The sequence below is a fragment of the Dermacentor andersoni genome, chromosome 9 (genome assembly GCF_023375885.2).
Source record: "Dermacentor andersoni chromosome 9, qqDerAnde1_hic_scaffold, whole genome shotgun sequence".
Lineage (NCBI taxonomy): Eukaryota > Metazoa > Arthropoda > Arachnida > Ixodida > Ixodidae > Dermacentor > Dermacentor andersoni.
Genome location: NC_092822.1, coordinates 128,584,009 through 128,609,041, shown reverse-complemented (window position 1 = coordinate 128,609,041; position 25,033 = coordinate 128,584,009). Strand labels below are relative to the sequence as shown.

General features: G+C 47.6%; 1 protein-coding gene across 1 annotated transcript; it reads left to right on the top strand.

Annotated features, from left to right (window-relative positions):
* The first annotated feature begins 13,226 nt into the window (after positions 1-13,226).
* LOC126529675 (uncharacterized) lies at positions 13,227-14,503 on the top strand. Its single transcript, XM_050177188.2, has one exon. It carries the CDS (start codon positions 13,282-13,284, stop codon positions 14,461-14,463), a length of 1,182 nt encoding a protein of 393 aa, XP_050033145.1. The 5' UTR covers positions 13,227-13,281; the 3' UTR covers positions 14,464-14,503.
* The last annotated feature ends 10,530 nt before the right edge of the window (positions 14,504-25,033 follow it).

The following is a 25,033-nucleotide window of genomic DNA, read 5'->3' as shown; positions in this document are numbered from 1 at the left end:
AAACATATTTATAACGTTTATCATAAAAGCAATAACACGCTCGCTAAACGTTAAACAAATATTGTCGAAATAAAATATCATAATGCCTATTGAAAAAATATTTTCTACAAAAAAAGTTAGTTTAGATATATGCTAACAATGAGATCGACACCGGTACGTAAGGTATCAGAGAACGTTTTAAGGAAAGGCCAAAATGAAACAATGCGGGCACCATTTGTCTTTGAACGACCTAGGATTTCTGAGGACATTTGGCTGAAGTTGAGTTGAGTTGAGTTGAGTTGTTGTAGGCTACTGGTGAGACTAGCCTCGCAGTTGCTGCCGGCAATTGCTCCACCGTAGCGACACTTAAAATAAATAAATCACATAATCAGACACAGACCTCACAATTACAAATGGTCACTCCTCAGTTCACCATGTGGAGGCCAAATCTGTGTCCTGTAGGTAATTTAAAAAAAAGGCGAGAGACCTCCTTCCTACACCACCGGTTCCCGCGCGGGAAAACAACGTCTTGAAGAGAGCTGTGAGGAACTCCTGTCTTCTTGAGGGACCCGAATAACACCCTCCTTTCCGCGTTATACACAGTACAGCACATTAGGTAATGTTATATGTCACCGCACACACCACACGTTGAACATAATGGGGATAACGCCAGGCCAGTCTTATACATCCACGCAGGGGTTCGAGCAGAGCCCGTGCGAATGCGGAGCAGTAAGGTGGCTTGGTTTCTTTTGAGACCCTAGATCACACATGGCTTGTGAGGTGAGCTCCACAAAGAACTGAAGTGGCACAACACTGCTTCTCTGAAGAGTCTGTTGTCCTCTTGAGGCACTCTTCTCAATGGATTCCCAGACAGCGCTCTATAGGCGAGGCTGTCCGCCATCTCGTTGCCTATGATTCCTGTGTGCGAGGGCACCCATTGGAAACGTATGGAGAAGCCTTTGATATGGAGATTGTGCACCGAGCGTAGGGAGCTAAGACATAAGGCATCAGTAGGGAACCCGTGCTCTAACCTTTGAAGGGCAGATTTTGAATCTGTAAGAATGACAACAGGTTGAGGCGTACAAAACCGTAGTTTCCTTAGAGCTGCCTCAATGGCAACGCTTTCGGCCGTTGTGGAGGACACGACTGTAGTGAAGCGAACAAACCAATCATACTTCCAAGAGGGAATGTGAAAAGCAGCTGCACTAGATCCTTTGACCTTGTCCACAGAGCCATCAGTAAAGAATTGAAGATGACGTGCATATTCAGACTCAAGATCTTCAAGTACCAGCGAACGCGTTGCCGCCAGAGGAGAACTCCGCTTAGCGCGTACGTAAGGAATTGTCAACGAACAATCGAGGCTCGCGAATGACGCGAATTTGGCTGAATGTCATCCTCTACTGTGCAATTATTCGAAAACTCTTTAACCACATTGACACGTGCACTTGTTTGTCTGGATCGGGCGACACCTTTCACCGCCTAACAAATGTTAAAGCACAGCGCAGGACCGGGCTGCATCTATCGGAAGTTTCTGGAATGTTATCGATGGTTCTATCCGCTGTCTCTGACCGACCCTTGGGCGCGATCGGAGATAGTTTGTTCGATACGCGTTCTGTTCGGTTGCTGGAACGTCACTAAGTGGCAGTATGCAAAATTTGTGACAACGGGGCGGAGAGAGCAGCCAATCAGGAAGCGGTGACCTCCCCGGAAGTTTACTTCCGTCGTTTGTCGTCTGCTTGCAGACAGTATACTACAAAACGAAATGTTTCTCGTCTTCCAAATGAATGAAATCTTTATCTAAAAACTTTTTTTTTCTCTAGCCCAAACACGTTTTCAAATAGTAGTACGTGTGACTACTGCAATTTATAACTATTAGCTTCTTTGCGTTGTCCCTAGGTGGTGTCGCGCACAGCGAGAAGAAAAAAGAAAAAGAAATGACGGGAAGAATGGCGCACTTTTCAAGAGGCAGTGACAACATTCCAGTGGCTCGCTGGCACTGATGATGGGGCCGATTTGACTGTACAACCAACGAATTATTTGTTTCGAGAAACAAAAACGACGCCGGAGTCCACTTTCTGCCATTTCTTCAAACGCGTTTTGCACCGCCACCCGCACTCCTCCTTCCTCTAGAAACGCCACCACAACAACCCAAGTTCCCAACGCAAGCGCCATTTTCTCGAATTAAACTATCGTGCCATGCCGCAGCCGCCGGTTGGATCCAATCCAATCCACCAGACGGGCCACACGAAGCCGTATGATCGCTCCAAACATCTCAGCTACCGTCGGGTTCGGCGCCTAGCAGACGAAATGCTCGGTGGGAGGATGATTGACAGGAGCGTGTCGTTATTTTGACGTCACCAAAAACGTGGCCGCGCCCCGCGGCTGGCGACGTCGGCACGGAGTAGGCCAATCGCGCGCGCCGGTAACCGAACGATCGCGCCGAACAACCATCTCCGATCGCACCCCTTGTGTAGTCTGGGCCGCTGTTTTGTAGCGATGCCTTATGCCTTATTCTATGCTATTATCATCCACCACACACGGCCGCCTGATCCCGTTGATCATGTGGGCAGACCGTCGCTCTGACCACTGGCCAAGAGCGAAAAGCCTGAAAAAGCATAGAATCGGAAAAGGCATCGCTACAAAATACCGGCCCTGATTGCATGTGTGTGCGACACGAATAATGTAGAACTTTGTGGAAGGCACGCGGGTCCCAGCGATTACTCTGGAACATTCGACGACCGTTGTATAAAAGCCGCCCCGCTTGACCCGGTGATCAGATTTTCGACGATCGCCGAGTGTGTTCGCTGCTATCGTTCTTCGAGTGTAGCCTGCTATTGAGGGTACAAGTTCGCCCTATAAAACGTTTCGTTATTCACAGCTTTGCTGCCTTCTTCACCGTCACTGATATACGTGACAATATGAAAAGTCGAGTATTAATCAAAGCCGTTCTGCGAATAAGTCGCATTTTCCAAGCAGAAGGGCTAGTGTTTTGTAGGCTGTATTTTTGCCGTCGTCTTAAGATGTTCTGCAAGGACTTGCTGCTGGCCGATAGCTGCAATTTTTTCTATTTTCTTTTCAACGGTAACCTGCACGCAACAAGGATAACATGGAACAGACAAGAGCCACTATTGATGGTTTAATAAAAGGGAGTTGTAAGAACAGTGAATATTGTTTGCGCATGCGTCAAGATAATTCACACATCATAAAGTTTTTCTTTCAGTTCCTGTTTTAAGGTACCGAACGAACCTTATCTTTACAGAATATAGACACGGACGTGTCATGGAGTCCTCCATGCTCTTGCGCAGAAATCCGGCACGTGAACCTTGCTTTTAATGTAAGAGCTCCATCGGTAAGAAAACATCAAATCACATCTTTGTAGCGGCACCAAAATGTCGCTGAGACAGCTGAATCACTCAGAACGGTATAATATATGCCAAGCCTAAGGAATATCTTTAATAAGCATCGTTTTCTGAAAGAACGAAAGATTGAGAGCCGTTATGTTCGAAAACTCTACCTGTGACAGAATGACTAAAGTATGAGAAATTCAGAAAGTGACGTCAGACTGCCGTATAGGCACTGCCGATTCGGTGCGAAATTCAAGAACGTGTGGCGTTCTCTTTTTCCAATAATTAGTCGATGTTCTCTCAGCACATTATTTGCCTGCGACATTATTGCAGAGAAAAAGTCTGTTCTGAGCATCTTCAATGCGCGACAGTGGGCAACTATCTTTCATCGTGGCCTTGTCTAACCGCCGAAAATCTACACAGAAGCCTATGCAACCGCTCTTCTTTGTGACAAGTGCTGCTGGAACCGCTCATGGGCTGTGTGGTGGTTTAATAACGCCTTGACCGAGAATGTCGTCGGTCTCGAATGACGCGGCGTTCGGCATAGCGAATACGCGATAGGGATGTTTGCGCAGCGGCGAGCGGGAGCCAGTGTGGTGCTCCACTGAGGAAGTTTGTGCGACGCCGAAAGAAGTGCTGCAGAAGGGTGCGAGGTCCTCGTCGATGAATGGGCTGAGCATATACGTAGACATTGTGTGAGGAGGGGAAAGGGCACTCAGGTTAATTAATTATGGGGTTTCACGTGCTCAAACCACGATCTGATTACGAGGCACGCTGTAGTAAGGGACTCCGGAGATTTGGACCGCCTGGGGTTCTTCAACGTGCCCGTTAATCTAAGTACACCGGTGTTTTATGATTTCGCCCCCATCGAAATGCGGCCGCCGTGGCCGGGATTCTATCCCGGGACCTCGTGCTTAGTAGCCCAACAACACAGCCCCTAAGCAACCACGGCGGGTGAAGGGCGCTCAAGTCGAGGGCGCTCAAGTGGATAACCGAGGTGGGAATGCAGTTATGGATGGAAATGTCTCCATGAAACTGAATATTTCTTTGAACGAGGCTATAAGCGGCGAACAACGGGGGGCATGGTGCATGAGTGGAAGTCGGAATATCGGAGTGTGAGGTGCTCCTGAGCAGCGCCGGTAAATCGTTTTGTTTAAGCACAACACGCACACACCATCATCGAAAATAACTATTGGGTGGCGTAGCAGTGAGCCTTTTTTGCTACCTAAAACCCCATACCCGATGAATTTGTTGTGAAATAGCAGGCGCTCATTTGAAAATTTCTAATTATCGAAGGAAGTGTGTCTCATATCAACGTTTGAAGTAAATGGACAATCCTCAGGCGAATACAATTTCGCGCGTTAAGCCGCAAAATACATCAGGTATAGAGACATGAAAATATCACGTTCACCCAAAAAGTTAGTTACCGTTATTTACACAGAAAGCGATTTTCTCCGTTCATTAGTTTACACAGCAGCAATACGCGCTGATACAGAGTGCGGGGTCTAATCAGTTACGATCAGCCATGCGCTACAAGCCACACCTGCACATTGTTTGGAAATGTGTTTTTTTTTCGTAACCAGGTCCTTCGGTTTCTTTTTTCTCGTTTCTGCTCTCTCCACTAGAAACAATGGGCAACCTAGTGCAACAATCACGGCTAAGCGAAGCAGCAGTCACCATGTCTTAAGTGTAAAACAGACACCAGGAGGTTTATGAACGCAGAAGCAGCGGGAGAGCTCTGCCTCATCGCGGAAGCCGAACTGGGTCTCGCGATCTTCTAGATTCCCCCGCTTTTTATAGACTGAAGCAAACGTTCAAACGAAAATGCCCTCATTCGCCGATGCTTATGCACATCGGCAACTGCGGATCGAGCGGATGGCCGCGCTGCTGCGGGTCACGTTCACCGTGGCGAACAGTACAAGTTTTTGTTAATCCTGGCGTCGCCGGCGTGACGTTTTCGATTTAGCTGACCACTGCCTTGCATGCTCGGAATGCCTGACTATACCTGTGCTTTAACAGTGACTCAACACAGGGGTAGCGTGCTTGCACTTCTCCGAAAATATAGCAGTGCATGAGTACTTCACCTCCGCGACCAAGACATCGGTGATTTTCATCAGAAGCTCGCGTGGGTCCTCATTCAGGTCCGAGGTTTCTCCAGATATTGTGGCCACTTTAGCGTCATGACCCGCTGTACCTTGCGTATGTCAAAGAAAATTATTCTTGGCATCCACTGCCCGCTTCCCTTCCATAAAGCAGCGCAAAAAGACATGAGATTGGAAGAAAATAAATACAGCTGTAGCGGAGACGCAGAGGCCTCAGTGCATCCGCCATGCTGTACAGTCTATAGCGAGACTTCGCAGCGGCCCATGACGTTCATTTAAGTTGCGAATCACGTCCATGAACAAGCTAAAACTCTATTTCTAGTGAAAAAGAAGGAATTATGAATGCAAGATAGATTACGTTGCGCGGAAGCATACACAAAATTCGCCGACGATTACTGTACTTCTTAATACGAATGCTGAGCGCAGCTTTATGTGTTTCTATTTCGCAATATATTGGCTGGCGCGGACATTGTCTTGTGCAGCTGCCTTGCTAATCGGGATATCGCGAGATGCGGCGCGTGGGCGACGCGTGGGAGCGATTCAGAGCAGCAGCCGCAAGCAGACCTCCGCTCATACAGCGCTTTGTTTCCATACACAAAAAACATGTTAACAGACCTAACGGTGGAAATCAGTTTGTCGCCAGACGGACACCCTAAGGGTGCTGTTGCCTACACCCTACAATTGGCGCGCAAGTATAGCACCATATAGGAAGGGTGTCCTGCAAAATAAACTTAGAGTGTAAGGCTGCCAGTCCACATTAACATCCAGCTACGTGGGTGTTGGAAGCGTGTACACCCTTCTGTTTCTGGTGTGTATGGAATGCAGGTTTGGCAGTACACGCGTTAAGTTACCATATACTATGTGCAGCGATTGTAACCAACCCTCCATGCAACCCTCGTGTGGGCCAGAAGGTTCAAGTTCGGCTACCAAACCCACCGTCCAACAGCCAGACTGGAAGCATCGATGGGCATACACGACACCTATACGTGTGGATCACATTAAATATTAGCAATTCATGGTGTATACTGCAAAATCTCTCTTCGCTGCACAAATACAACCTAGCAAATTTGACACTTTTGAGCATGTATTTTAACAGCAACGGTTATCACGCTTTCCAGATAACATGCGACCCAGACTGGCAAGACGGATGTTGCATTTTCAAAAAAATGTAGATATATTTATTGCATGCTACAATACAGAGTACAAGATATACACAAATCACATGAAGCACATTGGTAAGTACAAGAACATTTACATTTCCCACAAACCTATATAAATATATATTTATTGATCAAATTTGTCCGTATTAGAGGAGAAACTATATATAGCAGCAATGAAAGATCCTGAGTTGACCTCGCAGTGTTTTGGGCCACTTAAAAGAATAAATTGAGTAGTAAACTGAAATGAACGAAAATTCAAGTTTTGATGCCTCGAAAAATATGGGATATTGCAAAACTCAATTAGGGAAATAAATGAAATGCAGAGCAAGCACACGACAAGACACACACCAGTTATTTTATGCACCAATGTCATGGCAAAGCATTATGAAAAGCTCCTTTGGAAAGTCGACGTAAGGCATAAATGGCCAACATTTTTGATAGACTGAAACAATACTTTCCAAGCATAAACGTGCTTTAAATAAGGTGCAAGCCTGGAGCATTATTCCAAATTTTCGCTTTCCAAGAACATTACTTGAGCAAGAAAATTATCTAGAATGTTGTTGGGCCCAAATCGTTTATTTTTTCTTATGTGGAACGAGAGTTCTCTGGGATAAAAGTGCTGTGTAGCAGACTTTCTAATTCGAATTCCGGTTTCAATAAATTTTTGTTTTGTAACACGAAGGCACTGGTCTGTTATACGATATGTTGTTCGAAAATGGTTTCTTTTCTTACTATAAAACAAAAAGACTGAATATTCCACATTCACTACTGTTTGGGTGGAAAGTGCAGTATCATTGGAAGCCTGATAGAAACAAACCACTGTTCAATAAAGTATGTTGCTGAGAACAAAACTTGGATGAAGTGTTTTAAAATACATTGTAAATTTCTAAATTATTTGCACTTAAGTGCGGTAATGCAAGATTGCGGCTTGCTGTAGCCTGTGAGTATGCAAATGAGCAAATATGGTTTATTGTAGCAGCCATACTCTGTTTAGTAAAAGAACACTGGCACAGCCAGTGTTCATGCATAAGTTGAAATTAAATATCACAGCAAGAAATGGTTATATCAAACAGTATAAATATTCTTAACAGTGTATATTCATCATCATCACCAGCCTTCTTACGCCCACTGCAGGGCAAAGGCCTCTCCCATACTTCACCAACTACCCCGGCATATGCTAATTGTAGCCATTGTGTCCCTGCAAACTTCTTAATATCATCCGCCCACCTAACTTTCTGCTGCCCCCTGCTACGCTTCCCTTCCCTTGGAATCCAGTCCGTAACCCTTAATGACCTTCGGTTATCTTCCCTCCTCATTACATGTCCTGCCCATGCCCATTTCTTTTTCGTGATTTCAACTAAGATGTCATTAACTCGCGTTTGTTCCCTCACCCAATCTGCTCTTTTCTTGTCCCTTAACGTTACACCCATGATTATTCTTTCCATAGCTCGTTGCGTCGTCCTCAATATAAGTAGAACCCTTTTCGTGAGCCTCCAGGTTTCTGCCCCGTACGTGAGTACTGGTAAGACACAGCTGTGATGCACTTTTCTCTTGAGGGATAATGGCATTCTTCGGATTATTTCAGTGTCGTGATCTGGATCCGCAGTCACTGCCTGTCCTAAGTACATGTATTCCCTTACCACTTCCAATGCCTCGCTTCCTATCGTAAATTGCTGTTCTCTTCCGAGACCGTTAAACATTACTTTAGTTTTCTGCAGATTAATTTTTAGATCCACTCTTCTGCTTTGCCTCTCCAGGTCAGTGAGCATGCATTGCAATTGGTCCCCTGAGTTACTAAGCAAGGAAATATCATCAGCGAATCGCAAGTTACTAAGGTATTCTCCATTAACTCTTATCACCAATTCTTCCCTAGGTCTCTGAGTACCGCCTGTAAACACGCTGTGAATAGCATTGGAGTAATCGTATCTCCCTGCCTGACGGCTTTCTTTATTGGGATTGAAACAGTGTATATTACTTGATTAAAAACTAGAAAAAGGAAATACGGTACACACTTGAGCTGCAAAAATGCAATTGATGCAGCAAATGGCGTTGAGGTTTCATAAAGAAAAAAGTACTGCTCATGGCTAACTACGAAGTACAGGGACTCCATTCTCCGAGAAGTATGACCAATAAATGCAGCGCATGGCTATGCTGAACTCTTGCATCCTGCATTAGCAAATTAAGAGCCAAATCATGAGAGCTCAGTCTGTGCCATTACACATGTACACTGCGGAAAAATTGATAAGGCAAGAAACTCTTGAAAACAACAATCTTAATTAGTGCTACCGGGCACAATGCACAGCTTATGTAACTGGGCCAGACAAATTAAAGGTAGGAGAAATTTATATTTTGTAAATTTAGAAATTGTGTGTTACCGGGAACCCTAAACCACTGTCATTGTGAATACAATATGGCACTTAAAGCAACAAAAGCAAATAAATATACAGTAGCCTTGTCACCATAGAAAATAAAAGTGAATAAAATATAAAGACAATACCAACATCTCTCAAGAGCAGACATTTCTCCAGGAGCGTGTATGTGACCTTACTATAAAGGTGACATTATGAAATCTGTGATATATCTGTGCATGACACCTTATAAGCACTGCAGCCGACAACCTTACGGGACATGGCGCATTAATATACACAAGATATGAAAAAAAAATTTAACATAGCATTATTACACTAGGAGACAACGAGTACTGTTTTACAGAGAGAATGCACATAAAACGAAAAAAAAAAAATCGCTGGAATTACTCACCAACCCTGCAATACATGCACCCATCCCAACAATCTCCAGCTCTCCAATGCAGTGTATCAGGCTCTTTCTGTATCCTTAAATTGATTCTTGTGTATTTCTTATTTGCTGATTCAGTAAGAATTGGCATTTCGGCGCACTTTCCTAAAAAAACTTAGCATGCGTTGTGAAATATTTTCCTTAGAGCACGCCCCTTCTTTCAATGAGTTAGCTTGGCAATACGCTGAAAAGTAGTATTCCCTATGACCCTTCCTCATGCTCCCAATTTCGACTTAATGCGCTAAACAGTGATGTCACTCCTACGCAGTTTATGTTGGTCTGCGGCCTTATACATATGCATGGTCCCTCCTTGCTGCATCCTCTCAATTGAAATTTCGTGCCTCCTAAAACAGTCTTCTTTACCACCCAACACATATAACACGTTTTGCCCTCACTGTGGAGGGGAGATTATATATAAGCGTTCACATATTGAATGGACTGCAGAGCGACAACCATTCCTTATCCCGTGATGCCAATAGCCGCATGAGGGGCGATGGTTGCAAATTGGCTCTCTCGCTTCAAACTACGTTTTGTCACCTGGAAAATGACTACAAGCAATGCATTTGATTGATCAAGTGCTCCTGTGCATCTGCTCTTTTTCTCTTGTGTTGTAATGGCTAGATTCAACACGGTCATGTCCGAAAACTGTCAAGCACACAGCTAACCAATACTTTGTGTAGTTTCAAACTCATGAAACATTTATACTTCAAGACTTGTCCCAAATTATGCACGAGACAGACTTTCACGATGCAAACGAGCAAAGGTTGTGCTTAGACACAATGATAGGCCTGCTATTTGCTGCAACTCTGTGTGAAATGAAACATGCTTATAATTTTCATGAGCAATTAGCTCAGTACAAGCAATAGTCGTATTGCCTGCAGAAACGCTTTTTAACGTTCACGACAGGACTTGGTTTCTTGTAATTTTTCGAATTCCCGTTTATTCTAGATTGAAATCCAACGCATTGGGATATTGATACTGTATTCAAATTAAAAAGAGCTCACATTATGAGGTTGTGAGAATTATATGGGAATAAATTAAAGGTTGAAGAGTTTAATGCAATGAGCAAATAACAAGCTCATTGCAGAAGGTAAACAGATATTCCTTTCCTGCAAATAAACTGGTAGCAGGAAGGCATACGAAATTAGCACTGAAAGCACAATACAGAATATGGTGCTGCAATGCCCCAATCTATGAATATTCTTGCACAAAGGAAAATCCTCATGAAAAGCCATCAAGAAATTGCAAGTGCATACTTTGGATCAGCAGTCATACCTGCAGTGTGCACTGTACCATCGGCAAGATTTAACACCCCACACAACTGCACATGATATAAAGCTTAGTCCACCGAGGAGCCTCATAGCTTTAAATTAAAACTTGACTCATTATATTAAACTACAGGCCTATATCTACTTACAATGTTCTCTTCAGAACTGCGTCGAACACGACATCAACCATCTGTCTGAAGGCGAACGCAAGTGGCTTGCTCTTGATGGAGGGCACTGAGGATGGGAATTGTGAAACTGCTGCTATCATCGGGATGACCTGCGAGAAACTACGCTTTGAGTTCAAGATAAACGAATGCTATTAGAACAAAAGGCAAGACCACTGGCAATGAGCCTTGTTTTGGCTTGCACGAGAACAGCCATAATATGGACTTTGGGCTGGTTACTGAAAAAGAAGCAAGCCTCCTTCCAGATGTTGCATTCATGCAACGGTGGCGTAGAGGTAGAACACCCGCCTCGCGTGCAAGAGGTCCGCGGTTCGAATCCCGGTGCCGCGCAATCTTCCACCGGATAAAAAAAAAAAAAAAAAAAAAACCGCGTGTTGATAAAATTGCACAAACAGGCCTGGAGTGCGGCCTGATTCCAGTGACCAGGACCGGTAATGCACTCCCTCTCCAGAGCAGGATTGGCCACCCTGGTGCAGTACTTGGCCACAACCTCCTACATGAACACAACAATCAAACCCCGGCCCTCAGTCCCCAGCAGCTGCGAAGCAACTGACCACGGCGGCGGTCAGACCTGCGACGCTGCAGAGGGTGCTAAGAATTTCTGGCTCCCGACAGGCCGCCATTGGAATATGAACCTGGCAACGTTTAACGCTAGAACGTTATCTAGTGAGGCGAGTCTAGCAGTGCTATTGGAGGAAATAGAGGGCAGTAAATGGGATATAATAGGGCTCAGTGAAGTTAGGAGGCCAAAAGAAGCATATACAGTGCTAAAAAGCGGGCACGTCCTGTGCTACCGGGGCTTAGCGGAGAGACGACAACCAGCAGTCGGATTCCTGATTAATAAGAACATAGCTGGTAACATACAGGAACTCTATAGCATTAACGAAAGGGTGGCAGGTCTTGTTGTGAAACTTAATAAGAGGTACAAAATGAAGGTTGCACAGGTCTACGCCCCTACATCCAGTCATGATGACCAGGAAGTCGAAAGCTTCTATGAAGACGTGGAATCGGCGATGGGTAAAGTCAAAACAAAATACACTATACTGATGGGCGACTTCAATGCCAAGGTAGGCAAGAAGCAGGCTGGAGACAAGGCAGTGGGGGAATATGGTATAGGCGCTAAGAATAGCAGGGGAGAGTTATTAGTAGAGTTTCCGGAACAGAATAATATGCGGATAATGAATACCTTTTTCCGCAAGCGAGATAGCCGAAAGTGAACGTATAGGAGCCCAAACGGCGAGACTAGAAATGACATAGACCTCATACTCTGCGCTAACTCTGGCATCATACAAGATGTGGACGTGCTCAGCAAGGTGCGCTGCAGTGACCATAGGATAGTAAGAACTCGAATTAGCCTAGACCTGAGGAGGGAACGGAAGCAACTGGTACATAAGAAGTCGATCAATGAGTTAGCGGTAAGAAGGAAAATGGAGGAATTCCAGATCAAGCTACAGAACAGGTATTCGGCCTTAACTCTGGAAGAGGACCTTAGTGTTGAAGCAATGAACGACAATCTTGTGGGCATCATTAAGGAGTGTGCAATCGTAGTCGGTGGTAACTCCGTTAGACAGGATACCAGTAAGCTATCGCTGGAGACGAAAGATCTGATCAAGAAACGCCAATGTATGAAAGCTTCTAACCCTACAGCTAGAATAGAACTGGCAGAACTTTCGAAGTTCATCGACAAGCGTAAGACAGCTGACATAAGGAAGTATACTATGGATAGAATTGAACATGCTCTCAGGAACGGAGGAAGCCTAAAAGCAGTGAAGAAGAAACTAGGAATTGGCAAGAAGCAGATGTATGCGTTAAGAGACAAAGCCGGCAATATCATTACTAATATGGATGAGATAGTTCAAGTGGCTGAGGAGTTCTATAGAGATTTATACAGTACCAGTGGCACCCACGACGATTATGGAAGAGAGAATAGTGTAGAGGAATTCGAAATCCCACAGGCAACACCGGAAGGAGTAAAGAAAGCCTTGGGAGATATGCAAAGGGGGAAGGCAGCTGGGGAGGATCAGGTAAGAGCAGATTTGTTGAAGGATAGTGGGAACATTGTTCTAGAAAGACTGGCCGCCCTATATACACAATGCCTCATGACCACGAGCGTACCGGAATCTTGGAAGAACGCTAACATAATCCTAATCCATAAGAAAGGGGACGCCAAAGACTTGAAAAATTATAGACCGATCAGTTTACTGTCCGTTGCCTACAAAGTAATTACTAAGGTAATTGCAAATACGGCCCTCAGCGAACCACTTCGCTGCGAGTGGCCCGCCAGCCCTTGTCTGCTGTCTGCTACTACAGATAGCCCGGCAGCACCACCGCTGCCGTGCCTCAACTGCCCCTGGATTCACGCACCGTCATCGACAACAACCGAGGAGCCATCTATAAAAGACCATCACCAACGCGCGGCACTCTGTGGGCTCGGTCGCTGTGCCACGATGCACTCATCTAAGCCGTTCGCCTTCGCTGCGCAGGTGTCTGCCCGTCTAATCATCCGGATACTCATCCTGGCCCTGGTTCCCGCCGCTTCTGATGCCACGGCCCTCAGCGAACCACTTCGCTGCGAGTGGCCCGCCAGCCCTTGTCTGCTGTCTGCTACTACAGATAGCCCGGCAGCGCCACCGCTGCCGTGCCTCAACTGCCCCTGGATTCACGCACCGTCATCGACAACAACCGAGGAGCCATCTATAAAAGACCATCACCAACGCGCGGCACTCTGTGGGCTCGGTCGCTGTGCCACGATGCACTCATCTAAGCCGTTCGCCTTCGCTGCGCAGGTCAGTAATCAGTATTGTCTTTTCACAAAAAAATCAAGTAACTACTGTCTCCTGCAGCTACCGAGCCCACAGTGCTGCCTTTCGATTGTTGTTGAATGTTATGATGTAGTACGTACCTTGTTGCTGTTGGCTGGTGATATCGAGTCAAACCCAGGTCCCGACACTGTACTCGCAGAACTAAAGAAGCTGTCTACTGGTCAGTCACAACTACTCGCCGAGGTTCAAGGCCTTAGAAACCAACTAACAACTACTGAACAGGCTATATCTGACCTCAGTAAGAGATTATCCAACCTAGAAACTCGCTATCAAGACCTGGTAACACTACGCACCGACATGGATGCGATCTGCACTAACACCACCCAAACAGCCAAAGATATCAAAGGAATAGAAGCCCGCCTGGATGACGCCGAAAATCGCTCGCGACGAAACAATTTAATTTTCTATAATATCACAGATAACAATGCATCGGAAAACTACGCCCAATCTGAAGAAACTGTCCTGCGCCTCTGCCGTGATCACTTAGGTCTAACCATTGACCCAAAAGAAATTGAACGGGCTCACCGTCTTGGGCGCCATTCTTCTGGGCGCTGTCGCCCAATTATAGTCAAACTGACATTTTTTAAAACCAAACAGCTAATTCTTTCAAATGGCCGTAAGTTAAAAGGGACTGATTACAGCGTCGGGGAGGATTTTTCACGCCCTGTCCGAGATGCGCGAAAGCATCTAGTTAGATTTGCCAAAACTAAAAACACAAAATTTTCCTTGCGCTACAAAACATTATTCATCGGTCCGAAACAGTACGCATTCGACGAATCATCGCAGACAGTAAAAGAAATCTCATAGCATACGGTTCATCGTCGTGTAACTAAACTTCCTGGTAGCAGCCCTCGTGGTAAACTTCCAAGTCTTTCTTTTTCTATTATTTTCACAAACATACGCAGTTTCCTCCCCAAACGCGAACACATCTGTAATCTTGTTTCATCATCTTCCAGCAACATACTTGTACTAACTGAAACGTGGCTAACAGATGACGTCACTGATACGGAAGTTCTTGCCAATCTATCTAATTTTAAAGTTTTCCGCAAGGACCGCAAGGGCTCCAGAGGAGGAGGTGTTCTCATTGCCACTAACCAACAATTGCGTTGTTCTGTTATTAATATCCAATCAGAACTTGAAATACTATGGGTAATCTGCCGTTCCGCACCTCAAACCGTCCTACTAGGTGTCTGCTACAGACCCCCCTACAGTTATCCACAATTTTCTTATTACCTAAATGATAGCCTAAATCAACTTACTACTACACATCCCAACGCGCGCATTCTTCTTTTTGGCGATTTTAACTTCCCGTCTATTGACTGGCAGAACTTCACACCAACAAGCAATGAAGAAATAACTAACTTCCTTGACGTCTGTTTAAACTTTAATCTCACCCAATTAGTAAAAGAACCTACACGCGTCGTACGTGATTCGTCAAACATCTTGGACCTTATACTAACTAATCACCCTGAAAGTTTAGCGAATCTTACTTATCTCCGCGAAGTTAGCGACCATAAAATTATACATGCTACTTTCACCTTCATCGCGGAATCGCGCCAAACGTTCCACAAAACAATTCGCCTTTATGACAAAGGCAATTACAATGAAATGAACAACCAATTGCTTGCTTTTTTTCCAGAATTCGAAAGAGATTTTCATGACCGATCAATTGAGGACAACTGGCTTACTTTTAAAACCAAGCTTGCCGAACTAACATCCAAATTCGTTCCCACCATTACATTTCGTGCCAATCATAATAAACCATGGTTCACAAAGTCCTTAAAAATGCTCGAGAACAAGAAAAAACGACTTTTCCGTGCAGCAAAACTAAACCCAAGCGAATGCGCATGGAATAAATACTACGAGGCTGAGTCAACGTATTTGCGGTCCATTTCTAATGCCAAACATGCATTTTTTCATACTGACCTGCCGAAGATCCTAAGCAATAATCCCAGAAAGTTCTGGCAAGTTCTAAACCCTGATTATGCGCCTATCATCACACTTACCGACACGCATGGCGAGGAAGTGAGCGACGTTGAGTGTGCAAATATATTTAACACTGCATTTTCATCTGTCTTCACAAACGAAACTGATATGCCAACATTTGTCCCAACTTCCCAACCAAGATCGCTCATGCCACCAGTCACATTCGCTGCACACGGCATCACCGGTATCATTGAAAATATTAAGATGTCATCTTCTGCAGGTACTGACGAAATCACCAGCAAACTCTTAAAAAACATACGTCATGCTTCTTCAGAGTACTTATCATTACTGTTCACACAATCACTCTCCACAGGTAGCATACCCAGCGATTGGAAGGTGGGGAAGGTCGTTCCAGTCTTCAAATCAGGTAACAAAGAATCGCCCCTTAATTATCGCCCCATCTCTTTAACAAGTGTGCCATGCAAAATCATGGAACATGTAATCTATTCTTGCATAATGAACTTTCTCGACTCTATTAATTTCTTTCATCCTTCTCAACACGGCTTCCGTAAAAACCTATCGTGTGAAACTCAATTAGCTATTTTTGTCCATGACCTGCACATGGCCCTTGATTCTAACATTCAAACTGACTCAATCTTCCTAGATTTCGCGAAAGCCTTCGACAAGGTTCCCCACGAGCGCTTGCTACTAAAACTTTCTTGGTTAAATTTGCATCATAACATACTGCAGTGGATAAAAGAATTTCTGGCAAACCGTACCCAATTTGTTCACGTTAATAATCAAACCTCTAGGTCTCTTGCAGTAACATCAGGCGTCCCGCAAGGATCAGTCCTTGGTCCCCTTCTATTTTTAATATATATTAACGACCTACCAACACAGGTCTCCTGTAACATTCGCATCTTTGCCGATGACTGTGTTATCTATCGCACAATCAGTAACCCCTCTGATCAACTAACTCTTCAAAGAGATTTAACTTGCGTCCAGGACTGGTGTAACCAATGGCTCATGGAACTAAACCCCGATAAATGCAAACTCATGTCATTTCATCGAAAACGTAATCCTCTCCTGTTCCCTTATACAATTTCGCACGTCACGATAGCATTAACACAGTCTTACAAATACCTAGGCGTAACGTTGTCTAACGATCTAACCTGGAACGCGCATGTCACTAGAGTGATATCATCTGCTAACAGAAGCCTTGGTTTCCTAAAACGTCATCTACGTCTAGCGCCACCAAACCTAAGATTGCTTGCATACAAGTCACTCGTACGCTCTAAGCTGGAATATGCCTCTGCCATCTGGAGCCCTAACCAAAAATATCTAACAAACTGTCTAGAATCAGTGCAGAATCGTGCCACAAGATTCATCCATTCATGCTATTCATATAATGTCAGTATATCATCGTTAAAAGCAGAATCCGGCTTAACAAGCCTGACTTGTCGGCGTCGTATCGCTACTATGTACTTATTTCATAGGTTTTTTTACAGCTCACTTCATCATCCACCCTACATCAGCCCTCCTGCACGCATTTCTCTCCGCATTGGTCATCCCTTTCAAGTCGCCCGTCCACGTACGCACACTACCACGTTTGCCACATCATTCTTCCCACGTTCAGCCTCGGACTGGAACGGCCTTCCACACGACATCGCCGCAATCACCTGCCCATCGACGTTTTTGAACTGTATAATTAACATATTTACCAGCGAGCAAACTTGTACCTAAACATCTTTCCCTTGTGTATATAATTTATTTTAATAGCTACCCACCCCTTATGTAATACCCCCAATCCTGGGGGCCTTTAAGGTAATAAAGTGAAGTGAAGTGAAGTGAAATCAGGAATACCTTAGACTTCCGTCAACCAAAGGACCAGGCACGATTCCGTAAAGGCTACTCAACAATAGACCATATCCACACTATCTATCAGGTGATAGAAACATGTGCGGAATATAACCGACGTTTATATATAGCTTTCATTGATTACGAGAAAGCGTTCGATTCAGTCGAAACCTCAGCAGTCATGGAGGCATTGCGGAATCAGGGTGTAGACGAGCCGTATGTAAAAATACTGAAAAATATCTATAGCGGCTCCACAGCCACCGTAGTCCTCCATAAAGAAAGCAATAAAATACCAATAAAGAAAGGCGTCAGGCAGGGAGATACCATCTCTCCAATGCTATTCACAACGTGTTTACAGGAGGTATTCAGAGACCTCGATTGGGGAGAATTGGGGATAACAGTTAATGGAGAATACCTTAGTAACTTGCGATTCGCTGATGATGTTGCCTTGCTGAGTTACTCAGGGGACCAATTGCAATGCATGCTCACTGACCTGGAGAGGCAAAGCAGAAGGGTGGGTCTAAAAATTAATCTGCAGAAAAATAAAGTAATGTTTAACAGTCTCCGAATAGAACAGCAGTTTACGATAGGTAGTGAGGCACTGGAAGTGGTAAGGGAATACATCTACTTAGGATAGGTAGTGACTGGGGATCCGGATCATGAGATTGAAATAATCAGAAGAATAAGAATGGGCTGGGGTGCATTTGGCAGGCATTCTCAGATCATGAACAGCAGGTTTCCATTATCCCTCAAGAGAAAAGTTTATAACAGCTGTGTCTTACCAGTACTCACGTACGGGGCAGAAACCTGGAGGCTTACGAAAAGGCTTCTACTTAAATTGAGGACGACGCAACGAGCTATGGAAAGAAGAATGATAGGTGTAACGTTAAGGGATAAGAAAAGAGCAGATTGGGTGAGGGAACAAACGCGAGTTAATGATATCTTAGTTGAAATCAAGAAAAAGAAATGGGCATGGGCAGGACACGTAATGAGGAGGGAAGATAACCGCTGGTCATTAAGAGTTACGGAATGGATTCCAAGGGAAGGAAAGCGTAGCAGAGGGCGGCAGAAAGTTAGGTGGGCGGATGAGATTAAGAAGTTTGCAGGGACAACATGGCCACAATTAGTACATGACCGGGGTAGTTGGAGAAGTATGGGAGAGGCCTTTGCCCTGCAGTGGGCATAACCAGGATGATGATGATATTGATGATTGAAATTTTCACACGCCTGCACGTTTGTAGGCTCATATGCTGCTGTAATCACTGCCGGCATGCCTTGTATAGTTTATTATTTCAAGATCCTTGCAAATTCTTGGCAAACAGCACCAGTGAGTCAAAAAACTCAGCGGCAATATGGCGGAAAATTCGAGAGAAATCCGTTAGCATTACGTTGGAACACTTATGAAACAATATGGAACAACATGAAACTGCTGTGACGGTACGCGCATCACTTGCGGTCGCTTTTCATTGGGCAGGCCGCGTACATTGCGCTGCACCGAACCACGGCCGCACTGAATGCAGCGGCGCCCGCTCTCTCCTTGCGGCCTGCGCAGTGGGCGTAGTTGCCGCCTGAGGCCGCAGCTTGGAGGCGGCGCTGCCGCTCTGCCCCTCCTCCAAGGTATTTAAATACCTATACAGAAAGAGCATTGACTCACAATGGCGGGAAAGAACTAGGAAGCTAAGCAGTAAGTATGCCAGACACGAGGACGGAGAAAGACAGAGTACAACGGGGGTGTTCGCCTAGCAGCACTAGCTCTATCGGTTGCAGCGGTAGGCTTAAAGCAGGTCGGTGCTATATCGAAACGGGGAAGCAAGCACTCCTCGTCGTCTTCTTCTCATTCACTAGCACCATGCCCACTGTCCTGTGCCTTCAGTACAATCACTCCCCACTGAAAGAGTAGCCATCCTGGCGACCTAAGGACAGCAAAACACAGAAGGGTCATGGCACTGCTTGAGCCGGGAGACGTGGACAATTTCCTGGCCGCGACGACGCCGTTCGGAAGGCGCTTCCGTTGGCTCGATGAGGTAGTTGACCGCGGATGTTTGTTTCAGTACCAGATAAGGACCGTGGTACTTGGAGAGCAGCTTAGAGGAAAGGCCTGGAGGAGTAGAGGGCACCCACAACCAGACCAGCGAGCCAGGAGCAAAGCACGTAGCCGCAGTAGATGAATAGTGGCGATGCTTTTGGCGCCACTGGTCCTGAGATGTCAATGAACGAGCGAGCTGGCGACATTCTTCGGCGTAAGCAGCCGCTCTAGAAACAGTCGTGCACTCCGAAGCATCTGGTCGGTAAGGCAGAATCGTGTCCATAGTGCATGAAGGTTCGTGTCCGTAAAGGAGAAAGAAAGGGGAGAACCGAGTGGTGCTTTGCGTGGCGGTATTGTAAGCGTAGGTGACGAAAGGCAGAATGCGATCCCAATTCGAGTGGTCAGATGAAGCATACGTGGCCAACATGTCGCCAAGGGTGCGGTTGAAACGCTCTGTCATCCCATTAGTTTGAGGATGATATGCCGTGGTAGTGCGGTGAATGATGCTACACTCACTCCTTTAGCAATGCTGCAATGACGTCGGAGAGAAAAGCGCGACCGCGGTCGCTCAGTAATTCTCGAGGCGCTCCATGGCGTAAAATCAGGTTTCGAAGGATAAAACTGGCGACGTCTTTTGCTGTGGCAGATGCTAGGGCTGAAGTTTCGGCGTACCGCGTGAGGTGGTCGATAGCAACAATAACCCAGCGTTTGCCGCTTGGAGTGTTGGGAAGCGGGCCGTATAGGTCAATGCCGACGCGGTCGAACGCGCGCGCGGGGCATGGTAAAAGTTGCAAGGGGCCGGGGGCATGTTGAGGTGGCGTCTTGCGTCGTTGGCATATGAGGCAGGACCGGACGCACTGGCGAACGAAGCGGTACATACCGCGCCAGTATTACCGAAGCTGGAGGCGAGAGTATGTCGAAGACACCAGCGTGGCCGCATTGGGGATCGTCGTGGAACGGGGCGCAGATGTCGGAGCGGAGGTGTCGGGGTATAACAAGCAACCACTTGCGACCGCTCGAATTGTAGTTGCGTCGGTACAGCAGGTTATCCCGAATGATGAAGTGCGCGGCTTGACGACGCAGCGTCCGAGAAATTGGCGCTGGCGACTGGCTAGACAGGAAGTCAATAAGCGAACAGATCCATGGGTCCTTGCGCTGCTCTGATGGCATGTCGGTAATGTTGAGGGCGAAGGCTTCATATGTGAAAATAGACGAGTGGACAGGACCGGAGGGAAGGGGTGACCGGGATAGAGCGTCTGCGTCTGAATGTTTTCGGCCGGAGCGATAAGCAACGCGGATGTCGTACTCTTGTAGGCGCAATGCCCAACGGGCGAGCCGACCAGTTGGATCTTTTAATGAAGATAACCAGCATAGGGCATGATGGCCGGTCACGATGTCAAATGGACGCCCGTACACATAAGGACGAAATTTTCCGATTCCCAAATGATGGCCAGACATTCCTTTTCAGTAACCGAGTAGTTCGCCTCGGCTTTGGTAAGGGTGCGGCTGGCATACGCGATAACGTACTCTTTGAAGCCATCCTTGCGTTGTGCAAGGACAGCGCCGAGCCCGACACCCCTAGCGTCCGTATGGATCTCAGTTGGTGCAGAGGGATCGAAGTGTCGCAGTACTGGAGGAGAGGTGAGAACGCGTCGCAGTTCTTGGAATGCGTCGTCGCACGCCGGGGACCAGGCTGATAGGTCAGAACTGCCGGTGAAAAGCTGCGTCAAGGGGGCGATGATAGAGGCAAAGTTACGGATGAAGCGCCGGAAATATGAGCACAAGCCGATGAAACTGCGAAGCTCTTTCATGGTGGTTGGTTTAGGGAACTCGATTACGGTGCTAAGTTTCGTGGTGTCCGGGAGGATACCGTCTTTGGAAACTACATGACCGAGAATAGTAAGCATGCGAGCGCCGAAGTACCATTTCTTCAAATTTATTTGCAGTCCTGCAGTGGAGAGGCACGCAAGGACTTGCTCGAGGCGGCTGAGGTGCGACGCAAAGTCGGTGGAAAAAACCTCAATGTCATCCAAATAACAGAGGCACGTTTTCCACTTCAGCCCTCGAAGAATGCTATCCATCATTCGCTCGAAAGTGGCAGGCGCGTTGCGGAGGCCGAACGGCATGACGGTGAATTTATATAGCCCATCGGGAGTTACAAAAGCTGTCTTTTGGCGATCGGCCTCTGCCATTGGCACTTGCCAATACCCGGAGCGTAGATCCAGTGAGGAAAAGAATTCCCCTCCCTGCAGACTGTCCAAGGCATCATCGATGCGCGGCAAAGGATAGACATATTTGCGCGTTATTCGGTTAAGGCGGCGATAGTCGACGCAGAACCGAATGGAGCCGTCTTTTTTTTTTAACAAGGACAACCGGAGATGCCCAGGGACTGTTAGAGGGCTGGATGATGCCACGCTCCAGCATGTCGTCAACGTGCTGGTCGATGACACGGTGTTCAGCGGCCGACACACGATACGGACGCTGGCGCAATGGTGTTTGTTGGCCGGTGTCGATACGGTGAACGACTGCGGACGCCCGGCCCAAGGATGGTTGGCCAATGTCAAATGAGGCACGAAAACGGTGGAGGAGCTTGATGATTTCGGTGTGCTGCGCAGGTGTGAGTTCTGCGTCGACGGCACGAGCGAAGACGTCTACAGGGGCATCGGTCGCGGCGGGAGGAGTTACGGCACAAATCGGAAGTGATGCCGTATCACCAAACGTGGTGGCCGGGAGAACGCTATCAAAAGCTTAAGCGGTACCCAGGCACTCGGCGCGGAGTAGGGATGATGGACAGGCGGATGGATTGCACACGTAAAGGGCAGCAGAATCTTTGCAAAAAGTGACGACAGCAAGCGGAAGCAGAAAGTTCCGGCGGCGCGCACAAGTGGCCGACGGCGTAAACAGAACAGATGAGTTCGCAGCAGAGCTACATAACACAGGAACCAGAGCGGCGGAGAAAGGTGCGATATCGATGTCAGAGGCGGCAACAACTTTAGGAGAATAATGGTCGTCAGGGTTAAAACACGGCACTGATAACGTAAGTTCGCAACGAGCGCAGTCGATAAGAGCTTTAGTGACAGATAGGAAATTCCAACGAAGAATAACGTCATGCGAGGAATGAGGTAGGACGACAAATTCGATAACATGCATAACGCTTTGAATGACAACCCGGGCTGTGCACGACGCTGAAGGCTGAATGCGATGGGAGGTTGCCGTACGCAGAGAAAGAGAGGTAAGGGGAATGGTCACTTCGTTCAAATTGCGGCAGAGCTTCTCACTAATAATTTGCATGCATGCATCTTGCTGTTGTTCTAGCGATCGCTTCTTGTTTGCGGTGTCGTGCCCCCCCCCCCCCCCCCCCGACATTGTTGACCCTTCGATGAAGACACCGGCAGCATCAGCAAGGGCTGAGGCCGCAGTGGCCCAAAGGGCAGCCTGCACGAAAAAGGGCATTTGCGTGACCGTGTTCCTTGCGGTGAGGTGCCCCAAACAGGCGTCGGGCGTGGGCGGTATTTGTAAATACGGGTGTGCTCCCGCGCTGATTGTTCCTTGTGGCCAGGCGAAAGAGGGGCTGGCGGCTGTCGTTGGCGGTAGCAGTAAAACTTCGCAGTGAAGATTTTCGCCAACTTGAAGTTCTTGCGGCAGCTCGTAGATGCCGTCATCGATGAAGACACCGGCAGCATCAGCAAGGGCTGAGGCCGCAGTGGCCCAAAGGGCAGCCTGCACGAAAAAGGGCATTTGCGTGACCGTGTTCCTTGCGGTGAGGTGCCCCAAACAGGCGTCGGGCGTGGGCGGTATTTGTAAATACGGGTGTGCTCCCGCGCTGATTGTTCCTTGTGGCCAGGCGAAAGAGGGGCTGGCGGCTGTCGTTGGCGGTAGCAGTAAAACTTCGCAGTGAAGATTTTCGCCAACTTGAAGTTCTTGCGGCAGCTCGTAGATGCCGTCATCGATGAAGACACCGGCAGCATCAGCAAGGGCTGAGGCCGCAGTGGCCCAAAGGGCAGCCTGCACGAAAAAGGGCATTTGCGTGACCGTGTTCCTTGCGGTGAGGTGCCCCAAGCTGGCATCCGGCGTGGGCGGTATTTGTAGATACGGGTGTGCTCCCGCGCTGATTGTTCCTTGTGGCCAGGTGAAAGAGGGGTTGGCGGCTGTCGTTGGCGGTAGCAGTAAAACTGAGCAGTGAAGATTTTCGCCAACTTGAAGTTCTTGCGGCAGCTCGTAGATGCCGTCATCGATGAAGACACCGGCAGCATCAGCAAGGGCTGAGGCCGCAGTGGTCCAAAGGGCTGCCTGCACGAAAAAGGGCATTTGCGTGACCGTGTTCCTTGCGGTGAGGTGCCCCAAGCTGGCATCCGGCGTGGGCGGTATTTGTAGATACGGGTGTGCTCCCGCGCTGATTGTTCCTTGTGGCCAGGCGAAAGAGGGGTTGGCGGCTGTCGTTGGCGGTAGCAGTAAAACTTCGCAGTGAAGATTTTCGCCAACTTGAAGTTCTTGCGGCAGCTCGTAGATGCCGTCATCGATGAAGACACCGGCAGCATCAGCAAGGGCTGAGGCCGCAGTGGCCCAAAGGGCAGCCTGCACGAAAAAGGGCATTTGCGTGACCGTGTTCCTTGCGGTGAGGTGCCCCAAGCTGGCATCCGGCGTGGGCGGTATTTGTAGATACGGGTGTGCTCCCGCGCTGATTGTTCCTTGTGGCCAGGTGAAAGAGGGGTTGGCGGCTGTCGTTGGCGGTAGCAGTAAAACTGAGCAGTGAAGATTTTCGCCAACTTGAAGTTCTTGCGGCAGCTCGTAGATGCCGTCATCGATGAAGACACCGGCAGCATCAGCAAGGGCTGAGGCCGCAGTGGTCCAAAGGGCTGCCTGCACGAAAAAGGGCACTTGCGTGACCGTGTTCCTTGCGGTGAGGTGCCCCAAGCTGGCGTCCGGCGTGGGCGGTATTTGTAGATACGGGTGTGCTCCCGCGCTGATTGTTCCTTGTGGCCAGGCGAAAGAGGGGTTGGCGGCTGTCGTTGGCGGTAGCAGTAAAACTGCGCAGTGAAGATTTTCGCCAACTTGAAGTTCTTGCGGCAGCTCGTAGATGCCGTCATCGATGAAGACACCGGCAGCATCAGCAAGGGCTGAGGCCGCAGTGGCCCAAAGGGCAGCCTGCACGAAAAAGGGCATTTGCGTGACCGTGTTCCTTGCGGTGAGGTGCCCCAAGCTGGCATCCGGCGTGGGCGGTATTTGTAGATACGGGTGTGCTCCCGCGCTGATTGTTCCTTGTGGCCAGGTGAAAGAGGGGTTGGCGGCTGTCGTTGGCGGTAGCAGTAAAACTGAGCAGTGAAGATTTTCGCCAACTTGAAGTTCTTGCGGCAGCTCGTAGATGCCGTCATCGATGAAGACACCGGCAGCATCAGCAAGGGCTGAGGCCGCAGTGGTCCAAAGGGCTGCCTGCACGAAAAAGGGCACTTGCGTGACCGTGTTCCTTGCGGTGAGGTGCCCCAAGCTGGCGTCCGGCGTGGGCGGTATTTGTAGATACGGGTGTGCTCCCGCGCTGATTGTTCCTTGTGGCCAGGCGAAAGAGGGGTT

Coding starts and splice junctions, on each gene's coding strand:
- LOC126529675 (XM_050177188.2), top strand. CDS start 13,282: ATGCACTCATCTAAGCCGTTCGCCTTCGCTGCGCAGGTGTCTGCCCGT.